Source organism: Neomonachus schauinslandi, chromosome 6, assembly GCF_002201575.2.
Source record: "Neomonachus schauinslandi chromosome 6, ASM220157v2, whole genome shotgun sequence".
Lineage (NCBI taxonomy): Eukaryota > Metazoa > Chordata > Mammalia > Carnivora > Phocidae > Neomonachus > Neomonachus schauinslandi.
In genome coordinates this window covers 1,245,834-1,260,251 of record NC_058408.1, presented here as the reverse complement: position 1 = coordinate 1,260,251, position 14,418 = coordinate 1,245,834, and the positions used below count along the sequence as shown (strand labels likewise).

The 14,418-nt window shown below is 56.8% G+C and overlaps 1 protein-coding gene across 7 annotated transcripts; it reads left to right on the top strand.

Annotated features, from left to right (window-relative positions):
• Positions 1–149: 149 nt before the first annotated feature.
• Positions 150–5,777, top strand: FAM189B (family with sequence similarity 189 member B). Of its 7 annotated transcripts, none has more exons than XM_021681984.2 (12): positions 150–886; positions 1,086–1,142; positions 1,344–1,454; positions 1,549–1,668; positions 1,827–1,934; positions 2,441–2,613; positions 2,743–2,842; positions 3,163–3,232; positions 3,398–3,958; positions 4,524–4,592; positions 4,689–4,942; positions 5,034–5,777. In XM_021681984.2, exons 1-12 carry the CDS (start codon positions 662–664, stop codon positions 5,205–5,207), a joined length of 2,022 nt encoding a protein of 673 aa, XP_021537659.1. In that variant the 5' UTR covers positions 150–661; the 3' UTR covers positions 5,208–5,777. The 7 variants fall into 7 exon arrangements, with proteins under 7 accessions (XP_021537659.1, XP_044772188.1, XP_044772189.1 ...); XM_044916253.1 differs by having other exon boundaries at positions 2,438–2,613; positions 3,184–3,232; XM_044916254.1 differs by having other exon boundaries at positions 2,438–2,613; positions 4,722–4,942.
• Positions 5,778–14,418: the final 8,641 nt, after the last annotated feature.

Here is a 14,418-nt window from a genome sequence, read left to right as displayed (position 1 = left end):
CTCTGCACCGGGCCCGCGGGCCGACGCCGGCTCCCGGGGTGCCCCGCGCAGCCCCGCCCCGCCCCCGCCCCCTCTGCACCGGGCCCGCGGGCCGACGCCGGCTCCCGGGGTGCACCGCGCAGCCCCGCCCCCGGCGCTGGGCAGGACCTGCTGCCGCCCAAGCTGGGGAGCGCAGCGTGTCGCGGGAGAGCGGGGAGGGCGGCCCCGCAGCCGGTGGCGCCCCGGCTTCTCCCCGCCAGAAGGTCTCGGACCCCAGGACCCCTCTCCTCTTCCTCCCACCCTCCTCGCCTTTATCCTCCCCGCCCTTCCCGGGGCTCTCGACTGCGGCCTCTCCTCACGCCTGGACCTGCCCTTCTCGGCACCCCTGTTCTCCAGGGAGATGCGATGAGCCGGCGCCCCTACGTCCTCATCGCCGTCCCGGGCACGGTGCCCGTCCGGTGCCCGCGGTGGGGAGGGAGCCCCCCGAGACCCCTCCGCGACGCCCCTCCCTTGGGCCCCCGCCCAGCTGGAGGCCCTGGGCCATGCCCCAGGGGACCCATCCGGGCGGTGGGCTCTAGAGCAAAGAGGGTGGAGAGGAGGGAGGACGGGGCCTTGGGCGCCTCTGAGATGCTCCCAAGCGCCAGTGGAGGCCGAGCGAGGCGCAGGCAACCGGGCAGCAAGCATGATGCCCTCGCCCACTGACTCCAGCCGCTCGCTGACCAGCCGACCCAGCACCCGGGGCCTTACCCACCTCCGCCTCCACCGACCCTGGCTGCAGGCCCTGCTCACGCTGGGGCTGGCCCAGGTGCTCCTGGGCATCCTGGTGGTCACCTTCAGCATGGTGGCCTCCTCTGTCACCACCACTGAGAGCATCAAGAGGTCCTGCCCATCTTGGGCTGGATTCTCGGTGAGTTGGGTGCACAGCCCTTGGGTGGGGTAGGCTCCTGGGGCCCCACCCCTCCACACTAGCTGCCAGTCCAAATGCTGGCCTCTCCTCCCTCTTCTGGGCGGCTGTCTTCTTACAGGGCTGGGCACACCCTGTGGTGAGGGGCTCACTCATGTGCCTCCCCCTTGCCAGGCTGAGCCTGTGCCCACTCTGTCCCCAGCTGGCATTCTCCGGGGTGGTTGGCGTTGTGTCTTGGAAGCGGCCATTCACTTTAGTGGTAGGTGTTAGGGTCTGGTGCCCACTGGGAGGCAGGTGCCCAGCACCTGAGGGGATGCCCGCATGTGCCCCCGAGGAGGGGGGGGACTGGCTGTGCAGTTCATGCCAGGCAGGCATGGATGTGTGTGAAGGGGGTGCCCCATCCGTGGTAGAGGGTACCCCTGAGGGCCCCCCGCCCTGAGTGTGCACTTGCTTCCCCCAGATCTCCTTCTTCTCCCTGCTTTCGGTGCTCTGTGTCATGCTCAGCATGGCTGGCTCTGTTCTCTCCTGTAAGAATGCTCAGCTGGCCCGGGACTTCCAAGACTGCTCCATGGTGAGACTGAGGAGGGAGGGCCGGAAAGAACTGCTGGGCGGAGTGTGCGGGACACCGGGTTTGTCCTGACTTCGCCCTCCCCTCTGCCACTCAGGAAGGAAAGGTCTGTGTGTGCTGCCCCTCCGTCCCCCTACTCCGGCCCTGTCCAGAGTCAGGGCAGGAACTGAAAGTTGCCCCTAACTCCACCTGTGACGAAGCCCGAGGAGCCCTCAAGGTGAGCGTGCACTCCCCGCCTCAGCCATTCCTTTCTCCCCCACCATCTCCCTGGTTTTCACCTTTGCCTCCCCTTCTGGAGTCCTCACAGGCCCAGAACTTGTGGGATTCACCCCTCCCCAGACCCCGCTCACATCCCTCTTCCTCTCTGGCTTTCAGAACCTGCTGTTCAGCGTCTGTGGGCTCACCATTTGTGCCGCCATCATCTGCACCCTCTCTGCTATCGTCTGCTGCATCCAGATCTTCTCCCTGGATCTCGTGCACACGGTGAGAGGCGGGCCAGGGCCAAAGCCAAGCAGGTGTGATGCGGGGCAGGGGTGTGTGTGCCCGGACTGGCTTGAGGGGATGGTGGCTGCGGCGCTGGCTCTGAGCCTCAGGGGCTGTGGGTCATGTATTAGCCACATCTAGTGTAGGGATGTTTAGGGGGGTTCACGGAAGGATGAGGAGGGGAAGTGGGGGGAGCGAGAGAAATATGTGATGTTAGCCCAGAGAGCGGACATTAAATGGGACTACAAGTTGGGTGAAGTCCAGAAGATCCTAGGTAGGGACGAGGGTAAAGGGTTGATGTTCTAGTGGGGGCAGAGAACAGGTGGCAATTCTGGATGTAGATGGGGCCATAAGTGGAGGACTTTCTGGATGATTGGGGCAGAGAGAGAAGAGGAGCTGGTTCTGGCTGAGGGAGGAGGCAGGACCAGGAGAATGTGGAGGAGTCTGGGAGCCTAGGAGCTGCATTCCCAGAAACGAGGCCTGCCGATCTGCTTGCTCCCCAGCAGCTGGCCCCTGAGCACTCAGTCTCAGGCCCCCTGGGGCCTCTGGGCTGTACGTCGTCACCCCCAGCTCCTCTCCTACACACCATGCTGGACTTGGAGGAATTCGTACCACCGGTGCCCCCTCCGCCCTACTATCCCCCAGAGTACACCTGCAGCTCAGAAACAGATGCACAGAGGTGAGGCCTGGTGGAGTCCTGCTGGGAAAACCGAGCAGGGGGCCAGGGCTGCAGCCTGGATTGCTGGGGAGGGAGCTCTGTGGGGTAGGAGTGCTCTTCCAGGCTCTTACCTCTCCCTCATCCTGCCAGCATCACCTACAATGGCTCCATGGACAGTCCGGTGCCCTCGTACCCTACGGATTGCCCCCCTTCTTATGAGGCCGTCATGGGGCTACGAGGAGACAGCCAGGTGAGAGCAGGGCTCGGTGTGGCCTGGGGAGCTGGTGAGAGAGCCTGAAAAGCTGAGGGAGCTGCTGTCACTGGACAAAGAAAACAGTAGTCCTCACAGTCTTTGTGGCACCTGGTCTTCCCTAGAGCCCGGGGGTGGGGGTGGGGGGGACTATTATTTCTATTTTACAGATGTGGAAACTGAGGCCCACATAACTGGCCTGGACAGGGTGGCAAAGCTGGACTGAAAGCTAGGTCTTCAGAGCTCTGTCCAGCACACAGCACATGAGGTGTCCACATTAGCCTGTTGGGCTGGCCCCCTGACGCTCGCGTTTTCTGCAGGCCACTCTGTTTGATCCTCAGCTTCACGATGGCTCCTGCATCTGTGAGCGGGTGGCCTCCATTGTGGACGGTGAGCAAAATGGGGAGGGGGGCAAGGGCTGGGCTGCCTGCGAGAGCAGAGCTGGGCGGGGCGCTGGACTTGACCTGCCTCCTCTGAGGTCGCTCTGGAGGCAGCATGGCCGCTGAGGGGCTGCGAAAAGACTGGTGTCCCCCCACACCCCCCTGCCGCCCACAGTGTCCATGGACAGCGGGTCTCTGGTGCTGTCGGCCATCGGTGACCTCCCTGGGGGCTCGAGCCCGTCGGAGGACTCGTGCCTGCTGGAGCTGCAGGGCTCCGTGCGCTCTGTCGACTACGTGCTCTTCCGCTCCATTCAGCGCAGCCGCGCCGGCTACTGCCTCAGCCTGGACTGCGGCCTGCGCGGCCCCTTTGAGGACAGCCCCCTGCCGCGGCGACCCCCGAGGGCCGCCCGCTCCTATTCCTGCTCGGCCCCCGAGGCCCCACCCCCACTGGGGGCCCCCACGGCCGCCCGCAGCTGCCACCGGCTGGAGGGCTGGCCGCCCTGGGTGGGACCCTGCTTCCCCGAGCTGAGGCGGCGGGTCCCCCGGGGAGGCAGCCGGGGAGGCGGCCGGCCTGCTGCGGCCCCTCCTGCCTGCGCCCCCACTCGCCGCTTCAGCGACAGCTCAGGTTCCCTCACCCCCCCGGGGCACCGGCCTCCTCATCCGGCTCCCCGACCACCGCTGCAGCTGCCGCGGTCCCACAGTGACCCAGGCATCATCATCACCTCCAGCGACACCGGTGAGCATCCCCCCGCCCAAAGGTTCAGGAGCGCACAGGCAGGGGAGTTAGAGGGCCAGGGGTGCCCGCCAGGATTTAGGACACCGTGGAGATCCCCAAGGAGGAAGAAGGGGTGAGTTCACTCCTGCAGTAGACACGTCTGAGTGCTCACCTCCTAAAAACCCACCATCAGTAGCTGAAGGGCTAAAACCAAACTCCACAGCTCCCAGCTGGGGCTAGTTACCCACCCTCTCCAAGCCTCAGCTTCCGGCCTGTTCATGGGGCGCAGTAGCGGCCCCTGGGCCCAGGTGCTCGAGTTACTGAGGAATGAGGTGATGCGATAGAATCTTAGCACTGGCCTTGTGTGCCAAGTACTGGGGGGGCTGGGGGGGATGCAGCCACCAACCAGACCGCCTTAGTCCCTGTCTAGCTGGGCTCTACTATCGGGTTTCTGGCAGACGGAGGCAGAGGGGATGCCCGCTCGGTTGAGGGTGGAGTGTGGGGGCTGGGAAAGCTCCTCTGGGCTTGAGTCTCTCCTGGAGGGCATGTCCACTGGGCCCTTCCAGTCCCTCCCTCCCCTCCCCAGCTGACTTCAGGGACCTTTATACCAAAGCGCTCGAGGAAGAAGCTGCTTCCGTTTCCTCTGCAGATACAGGTCAGGCGTGTGATTGGTACCGAGGTGGGGGGAGGCGGTTATGGGAGTTTTGCCTGGCCCTCCGTGCACCTCCCTTCCCACCTTCTCTGTCTCCAGGGCTCTGCTCTGAAGCCTGCCTCTTCCGTCTAGCCCGCTGCCCTTCGCCCAAATTGCTACGTGCCCGCTCAGCTGAGAAACGGCGCCCCGTGCCCACCTTTCAAAAGGTCCCCCTGCCCTCGGGCCCGGCACCTGCCCACTCCCTGGCAGACCTGAAGAGCAGCTGGCCGGGCCGAGGCTTGGTCACTCGTTTCTTCCAGATGTCCAAGAAGGCCCCAGACCCCAGTGGGAATGGGGCCCATGGGCTTAAGCAGGTAGGAGTTAGGGGAGTCTGGGAAGATAACCAGGAAAGCCTGGAGCTTCGGGGTGAGCCACGCTGATGCCCTGTCCTGTGCCCGCCTCTAGGTGCCCCGGAGCCCATGGGGCCGGCCAGGCCGAGAGAACCTCCACCTTCGAAGCTGTGGCGACCTGAGCTCTGGCTCTTCCCTGCGGCGCCTCCTGTCCGGCCGCCGGCTCGAGCGTGGTACCCGCCCCCACAGCCTCAGCCTCAGTGGGGGCAGCCGGGAGACTGGGCTCTGACCCGGGCTTCTTGCCACTCTGAACAGCTCCAGATGAATGCTGGGGCCATAGGCACCAGCTGGTTGGGACCAACCAGCACCCCATGCACTGGCTGACACAAAAAGAAACCCGCTGAACACCCCCAGAAGTATCCCTTTGCCTCCTACCTCTGGGAGCTCCTCCTGCTTGCCGCTGCCCCTCGGGACTGGGAGGGCTTCTGTCCTGTGCTGCATGGGTATTTGGGTGTTCAGGCTGGCGCAGGGAGAGGCCCCTGCTTACAGCATCGGAAGAGGAAAATAAAGCCCTACCCCAGCATGAGCAAGCTCTCTGACTGGACAGGGGCACTCTGGCCAGGGCAAAGGCATGTCCCAGTGCTTATGCAGAGGGGGCTGTGTGCCTGTGCAATGGGGTGGTAAGGCATGAAGAGCCCGAGAAATCTGGGTGGCTCTCAGATCTGCCACCTCTAGCTGCATGACCGTGGGCAAATTATTTAACCTCAACTGCCTGATCTATAAAACATTGTGAAGATGAATGTTTGTAAAGCTCTTAATACACTAAATAAGCCTTCAGTAAATTTCAGTTTTCCCCCTTCTCCTCGGGGTCATTCTTTGTCACCATGGAAATTTGTTCTGGTATCTCCCATAGGTAAGAAAATCTCTCCAGGCATTTATTTCCAGCCGTCTATATCTCTGCTCCTTTTCATAGCAAAATGTTTTCTCTCTGCGTTTCCTCCTCTTCTTAGAACACTCCCGTCAGGCTCAGGCTCCACCCCCCCCTCCCTAGGCACTGCCCCTTTAAAAGTGTTCAGTAACCAAAAAAGGTAAAAGACCCAATGGCCATTTCTCGGCCTGCATGTCACTTGACTCCTGAGAAACTTTTAAGCCAGATAATCCGCATCTTTTCTCTTGAATTTTGCCCTTTCTTGTCTTTGAAGACCTCATAACTCCTACTTTTCCTCTCTACCCTCTCGGTCTCCTTTGCCATATCCTCTACCTTTGCTGGGCCGTCTGATGCTGGAGAACCCAGGGTTTTCCCCGTGGCCCTCTTCTATTTTCTGCCTGCAAGTGGTACTAGCAAAATCCATGGCTTTAAATACCGTCTACCTATCCATGCATAACTCTCTCCTTCGTCCCTCTCCATGAGCTCCACCCTCCAACTTGACGTGTCTGCCTGGATGTCCAATGGACGTCTCAGACTCACCGTGACCACAAATGAACCTTGAGTCCCATCCCCAGCACCTGTTCCCATCTCAATAAACTGCACCACCATTCACCTGGTTGCACATTACAAAAGCTTGGGAATCACCCTGATTTTATTTCTTCCCTCACCCAGCACAACCCAATCCCATCCTCAATTCAGGCGTCTCACCGGCTACCTAGGTAGGTTCAAGCCACGCCCCTCTCTCCCAGCCTCTGAACTGGTCTACTTTCCAGTCTTCCTAAAAATCTGTTCTCCACTCGGCAGAGTGCTAAGAAATCATGTCACACCAACGTTCTGCCTGAGTCCAGGGGGTTCCCGCTGTACTGAGAATACCCTCCAGACTCCCGAGCAGACTATGGTCAGGTGCACAGCCTGTCTCCCTCTGCTCCAGCCGCACGGCCTCACACAAGGGCTCGCGCACCTCCTCTGCCCGCTGCGCGAACCGCTGCGCCCTCCTCGCCTCCGCGCCGGCCAGCGCCGTCGTGCCGTCCGTGCCACGTCGCTCCGAGCACGTAGCACTACCTAGATTACCTCGCGCTTGTTCAGCTCACCGCGCTAGGTCTAACAGCTACTACAGGGGCAGAGCCGGGCGGCGCGGCAGCCGCGGGCCCGCGGGGGAGGCGCGCTGGCCGCGGAGGGCGTCAGGCTGCACGGCTTCTTCAATAATTCACCGGCCGCAGGGCGGCTCAGGGTGCGGCCGGACGACAACACGGGGTAGGAGGCGCTGGAGACGGGGGTTCCCAGCGGGGCAGTTTCTGGGCACCGAACGTTCCCTGTCGCGAGGCTCCCAGAGGAGTACGCCCAAGAACGCGGCGCAGCCTCCGCGGGCTGCACTTGTTGAGGGAAACCACCCGCCCCGCTCGTTGCGGGCGGCTCGCAGCCCAGGCGCAGGCGCGCCTCTCGCCTTCCTCGCCCTTTCGCGTAGACTCCCGAATACGCTTGCGCCCCATCTGGACTGCGGTTGCTCAGCGAGAGCAGTCCGTCCTCAAGACGACCAATAGCCGTGCGGGAGGGGCCCGCGTCCCGCCTCCCAGCGATTCGAGGCCCCGTCCGCGCCCCGCCCCGCCCCGCCTCCCCGCGACTCCCGCGACTCCCGCGGCTGCGCGTCAAGGGGCTGCTTCCCGGCCGAGCGCCGGCTTCGCGGGCCGGTGTCCCCGCCCGGCCTTCCCGCAGTGCGGGCGGCGCAGGGGTTTCGCTTTGCCTCTGGCTGAGGCTGCTGTTTCGCCTCGGCGGTAGGCGTGTTGGATGTTGCGCTGTTGGACTCTCCCCTCTGCGTTTGCAGTTCACCTTTTCATCATCGTTGTTATTATTAATTGTAGGGATGGCCCTCTTCTGCTAATGAAGAAGAGAGAACAAGCGGGGTGAGGGCAGAGGGAGGGGGAGAAGCAGACTCCCCGCCGAGCAAGGAACCCCACTCGGGACTCGATCCCACGACCCTGGGATCATGCCCTGAGCCGAAGGCGGACGCTTCACCGACTGAGCCACCCAGGCGCCGGCGGATGAAATCTTTAAATGCTCTCCATCCACTTGTTTTTTTGAGAGGTGGAGTGGGAAGAAAGTCTGTATAATTTATCCATTCTTTAGTCATTCGACAAACGTACACTGCGCACGGAACCAGCGCCAGCCTCTGGCTGCCGCCGGGGATGGGGCGGGGCCGGGGGATGGGGCGCCGCCTGGGAATAGGGCGGGGTGGGGTCAGGGGCGGGGCCGGGGAATAGGGCGCCGCCGGGGATGGGGCGGGGCACCAGGACGCACTGGTCCCTACCCTCGTGGCTTACCCACCAACAAAGCGAGCACTGGTAGAGGAGTCATTACAGCCGTGGTAAACTACACAAGCCTTGTAGGGCTGTGAGCTTGTGTTAGCAGCATTAGCATGAAGGAGTCTGACTGGAGGAGAGGAGTGTTGCATGCTGAAGGAAGACAGTCTACGGAAGGGACGGAGAACGAGGGGAGGAGGCTGGTCTCCCTGTCTTGCAGCTGTCCCTCACAGTCTGATTTCTACACAGCAGCCAAAGTGTTATTTTGAAAATATAAATCTAATCTTGGCACTTCCCTGTACCAAACTCTCCAGTGCATTTCCATCTTAGAACAAAATTTAGACTCATTACTGTGGTCACCAAGGCCCAGAGACTGTGGCAACCAACCTTTTCCTCCAAACTCCTTTCTCGTCCCCTCTGTCCAGCACGCTCTACCCTTTATTGTGCTTCGTAATTCTCATGGCCACCTGAAATTATCTGGTTTTTGTCTTCCATTCCCACTCGAATATAAGCTCCCCAGGGCCAGGGACTTTATCATCCTATTCATTGCTGTATCCAGGACCTAGTAAAGTGGCACATAGCAGATGTTCAATTATATTACTTGTTGGGTGGGTGAATTGGGGAGCACAGAGCAAGGATGCTTAACCCAGTCAGAGGTGTCAGGAAGATGATTCTGATGGCAGTAACATTAAGTTTCAGGCCTCAATGATGAAAAGGAGTAGTTGTTCATTTTTTTTTTCCCCCAAGAGAGGAGAAGAAGAAAGTACTCATGGCCAAAGGGAGAGTAGAGGTGAAATGAAATATAGCCTATTGGAGGAATGTGGTTGGAGCATAAGGTGCAAATGGACAGGTGAGAAATGAAGATGGGACAAGGGGCCAGGTCCCATAACCTCTCTTAAGGGCAGTGTGGAGCCACTGAAGGATTTTAGGAGAGAGAGAGAGTGGATGCTTCAGAATTTGTATTTTAGTTAGAACATCCAGTTTTGGGGGAACAGATTGGAAGAGAAAATTGGAGGTTAGGAGACCGAGAGAGATGTTTCAGTAGTTCAGAGAAGAAATAATGGGGATAAGGGTACAGAGAGAGGACAGAGTCAAGGATGAGCCCCAGGTTCTGGGAGGAAGGGGTTGCATTCATAAGGAAAGATTGGCTGTTGTTCTGAGAGAACTTTTGGATAGCCCGCAGGGCACAGGTACTTGAGATTGCCCTGGGCCTTACCGAGAATGCTGTAGGTATTGTTGAAGAGTTGGTTAATCAAACTGACTTTATTGTAGTAATCACTTTGCAGTATATACATGTATCAAAGCATCCCCCAGTCACCCTGAACTTACACATGGTGGTACGTCAGTTATATCTCAATAAGCCTGGCGGCAAAGGGGCTGGTTAATCAGATGAGTCCAAGGATGAAGCCACACCCTAGTGAGTAAGGGGCAGAACGGGTCTCGCTGCAGAGAGAGGTGATTTTTGGTGTCAGTGATCAGAAGGCGTGGTGTGTCTTCAGATCAGAAGCCAGAGCTGACCGGTAAGATTTGTTCATTCGTTCATCTAGAAAGAACTTTCTGAGCTCCTGCTCTGCGGTGCATGAATGAGAAAGTGCCCCTCGGGCTTGACGGTGCTGGTGACCTGGGGTTGTGAAGGGGTCCCTTCCCTGGGAAGCCGGTCTGAGGCCTCAAGGGCAAGGAGCGTGCGGCATGCTGCCTGCGGTCTCCAGCGCAGGAGCTTGCATGCGAGCCGAGCCCGCCGCCCCGCACAGGCCGCGCAACGTGGGATCAGAGCTGCCGCGCCGGGGCACCAACTATTTTTGTACTTCGGCTTCTATTTCGTTCCCAGCTGCCCTCGCTGGAGCTCGGCGGAGTCTCCTAAAAGTGCTGTGCAAAGAAGACTGCGGAGTGCTTCTGTGCACCTCGGGCGCCCCTCGCGGCCGCTGCCGGCGGGCCGCCCTCGGGCAGTGGTCCTCAGCCGCCCCCTAGGGGCCGTTCTGAAAACTGGTGTCTTTCGTGGGGACCACCCTCCGGAGGCAGTCTGAGGACTTGCAGGCGCGCGGACAGGAAAGGCGCGTTACTGTCCCGCACGAGGAAAAACCATCTCTCATTCCACTTGACTTTGGAATGTTCTGCTCAACAACACATTCAAAGTAAAAATCAAAATTAAGCCTTTAAATTTAAGCAGGACTTTATCATATAATAATAAAGGGAAGGGTTGGGTTTTTTTAAAGATTTTATTTATTTATTTGACACAGAGAGAGAGAGAGCAGAAGCAGGGGGAGCGGCAGAGGGAGAAGCAGGCCTCCTGCTGAGCAGGGAGCCCGATGCGGGGCTCGATCCCAGGACCCTGGGATCAGGACCTAAGCCGAAGGGAGACGCCTAACGACTGAGCCACCCAGGCGCCCCAATAAAGGGAAGTTTTACATGAAGTTTTTTTTGGAGGGAAAAGCCCAATAATTTAGGAGAAGAACATTATGGAGAAGGAAGCATAAAGACAGTCCATCATCCTGAAATTATTCTATCTGTGTTCTCAGTGATTTAGAGCGCCTCCAGCTGTGTAAACCTGCTGGAGGAAAGGTTGAAAAGAGTTTCCATGTACTAGTGCGGTCCTTACAAAAGCAAGGAACCAACTACAAAAACGCATACACTTCTTACTAGCCTAACTGAGGTGTAATTTGCATACTATAAAAGTCCCTCCGTTTTTTTTTTAAGATTTTATTTGGGGCGCCTGAGTGCCTCAGTTGTTAAGCGTCTGCCTTTGGCTCAGGTCATGGTCCCGGGGTCCTGGGATCGAGCCCCGCATCGGGCTCCCTGCTCAGCGGGGAAGCCTACTTCTCCCTCTTCCTCTGCCCCTCCTTGTGTTCCCTCTCTCTGTCAAATAAATAAATAAAATCTTTTTTTTTTAACAGAGAGAGAGATGAGAGCACAAGCAGGGGGAGAGGCAGAGGGAGAAGCAGGCTTCCCGTCAGGCAGGGAGCCCGATGCAGGGCTTGATCCCAGGACCCTGGGATCATGACCTGAGCCAAAGGCAGATGCTTTACCACTGAGCCACCCCAGGCATCCTCTTCCTTTTTTTTTTTTTTTTTTAAGATTTTATTTTTAAGTAATCTCTTCACCCAACGTGGGGTCCAAACTTACAGCCCCAACATCAAGAGTTGCATGCTCCACCAACCGAGCCAGCCAGGCGCCACCTTAAACATTTTGATTTATCATATATTTCATATTTTTGTAGCACAATGATAATTACATATTGTGAAAATGACATATATTACATAAATTATTTATTAATTCGTGGTCTGTTTTTGCTTCTATTAAATCCCAACTTATTCCATTTAGGTTAGTACAAGATCTGACTACATTATGTCTTCTAGATGACAGGGTGTAAACATTTACTTATTGAAAACATATCTTATAATAAAAATTTGTCCCATTATTCTTTCCTTTTATTCCAATTAAGGTAACTGTATTGATTCTTTTAAAGTTTGTGTATAAGTGAGTCCTCTTTTTTTTAAGATTTTATTTACTTATTTGAGAAAGAGAGAGAACACAAGCAGGGGGAGCTGCAGGCAGAGGGAGAAGCAGACTCCCCACCAAGCAGGGAGCCTGATGAGGGACTCGATGCGGGACTCGATCCCAGGACGCTGGGATCATGACCTGAGCCGAAGGCAGATGCTTCACCGACTGAGCCACCCAGGCGCCCTATAAGTAAGTCCTCTTATCTTTACATTCATTCCAGCACAGGAACAAGTGTGTTAGGAAATACTTATTATGGAGAGGAGTGCTCGGGCTTTGGGGCTGAGACCTCCCGGGATGGAGTGCGGAGCTGAGCTGCCCCTCCCAGCTGAGAGTCAGTCATCCTTGCCCCCCGGGGAATTCTCGAGGTGGGTTCACTGGGAAGCTGCAGGCCTTGACCCCTGCCTTTGGAAAAAAGGAATCCAGAGATGCTACCACGTAGCCAGCATTAGCAGCCAACACGGGCTTCAACTTGGGTGAGAAGAACACGCCGTGAACACACGGGATGACTTAAAGCAATGCGAGCACCACAGCTTTTGAAAATAACCAGCACCTAGCATGGCGTCTAGCACACCAGAGGTGCTCAGGAAATACGTGGTGTGTGTCGTGGGATTCTGGACATGAATCCAGTGTCTACCACGGAATGGCCACTGGACTTTGGGCAATTTAATTACCTTGCAGAGTCTTAGGTTCCTCATCTTTAAAATGGGGAAAACAGGGGCGCCTGGGTGGCTCAGTCCATTAAGTGTCCAACTTGGAATTTCGGCTCAGGTCATGATCTCAGGGTCGTGGGATCAAGCCCCACATTAGGCTCCGGGCTCAACATGGAGTCTGCTGGTTGCCCCCACCCCCAACTCCCCTTCTTTCTCTCTGTCTCTAAACTAAATAAGTAAATAAAATCCAAAAAATAAATAAATAAAATAAGATGGGGAAAATCGTAGTATCTGCCTTGTGAGAACAAAATGAGACCGTGAACATAAAGTAGCATAGAATAAGCACTCCATAAATATTAGCTCTTATTATAACCAGTTTTATTTGTTTATTAATTTATTTTATTTATTTACTTTTTTTTAAGTAATCTCTACACCCATCATGCGGCTTGAACCCACGACCCCGAGATCAAGAGTCACACGCTATACAGACTGAGCCAGCCAGGTGTCCCACCAACTTTATTTAAAAAATCAAATATAAAAGCCTCAAGAACAAATCACATTGTGAGAGAAATCTGAAAGATGAGATGGTGTCTGTGCTGGAAAAATAATTTTTTAGGACTTTTGTTTTTGTAAGCAATCTACACTCAGCATGGGGCTCAAACCCACAACCCTGAGATCAAGACTCACATTCTCCAGGGACTGGGCCAGCCGGCCGCCCCCATACTGGAGAACGTTTACATTCAAACTGAAGGGTTAAGACCAAGAAACAGCAGACTTACAAACTCTGCACGTGCCCAGTGACACAGGACGGGGCCGGGGGCTCTGCGGCTACAAGCGAGCCGGCAGGCAGGGCCAGATGCAGTCCACGCTCAACACCTGCTGTGGAATGAATGAACCGGAGGGCCCTAAGGTGTCGGGTGTCTATGCCCGCCCCTCCCCCAGCCAGGCCCCTGTAGGAGCAGCACTTCCTGGAGAAGCAGGAAGCTGAGTGGGGCAGGTGCTGACCTGCTGACGAGGATTCAGTTCATTTCAACACTTTGGCACCTGCCCACTCTGTGCTTGGCCATCTGCATAGACTGAGTAAGACGTGCCTTCACGGAATTAAACACAGACCTCACCTGTTGCAATATTTGGTGCCAAGCAATGCACTAGACACACATGATCGTGCTTAGAGCTCTCAACAATTCTGTGAGGTTGAGTTGCCACTCCCTTTCTTTTTTCACAGCCTTGGGGGGAGGGGCGCAGATGCCCAGACCCTGTCCCAGGCACCTGTCCCCCCCCCACCGCCACCTGTCCTCCCGGGCACCTGCCCGCGCTGCTTCTAAATAGACTCTAGAAACCCTCATGGACTCTACTCATCCTCCTCTGGGCCGAAGCCCTTTCTGCCCTGAGAGAGGGAGCTGGGTCGATGTCCTCCCGGCCAGGAAAGGAGGACGGAGAAGGGCTACGAGCTAGGTTCTCCACACGCAAAGACTCACTGCTTCTCTTGGGGGGCGAAACTACTCCCAAACAAGACTGAAAACGTGTGGGGAAAAACCACTGGAAAGCTCTCCGCCGCAAGAAGATCATAACCATTTCTCTTGAACCACTTTAGCGCCGTCCCCCGCTACCACAAATTATGCAGTCGAGTTTCCCACATTTGGGGAAATCGCAGGGGTCGGCACATCAGGAGTGCAACGAATATGGCTCAGCGTGATGAAGACGTTGATTGAAGGTCAAACACCCAGTACGTGGCAGAGCTGGGACTCAGACCCGGCTTGTCTCCCTGAGACGAGGCTCAGTATTCTAGGAACCTAGAAGAAAGAATCAATTTTGCCTGGACTGTGTCTGGAAAGTCTTCATTGAAGTAATTAAACCAAAAAGACACCACAAAAAGTGGTTCCTGAGCACCTACTAGGCTCCAGGCACTGTATTTATCTTATTGATCCAGGAGTGACCCTGGGGGGGTGGTATTGCCTCCATTTTATAGATGAGCAATTGGCACCAAGAGCTACAGCTGGTCAGGTCCTAGCTATGCGTGTCCCTCCCGCTAAATCGTAGGTGCTGTGGTCCAGGAGCCATCATCATGGACAACCCCCTTCTCACATCCACCGAGGATACAGCTGTGTACACTTTCCAGTTTCTGAA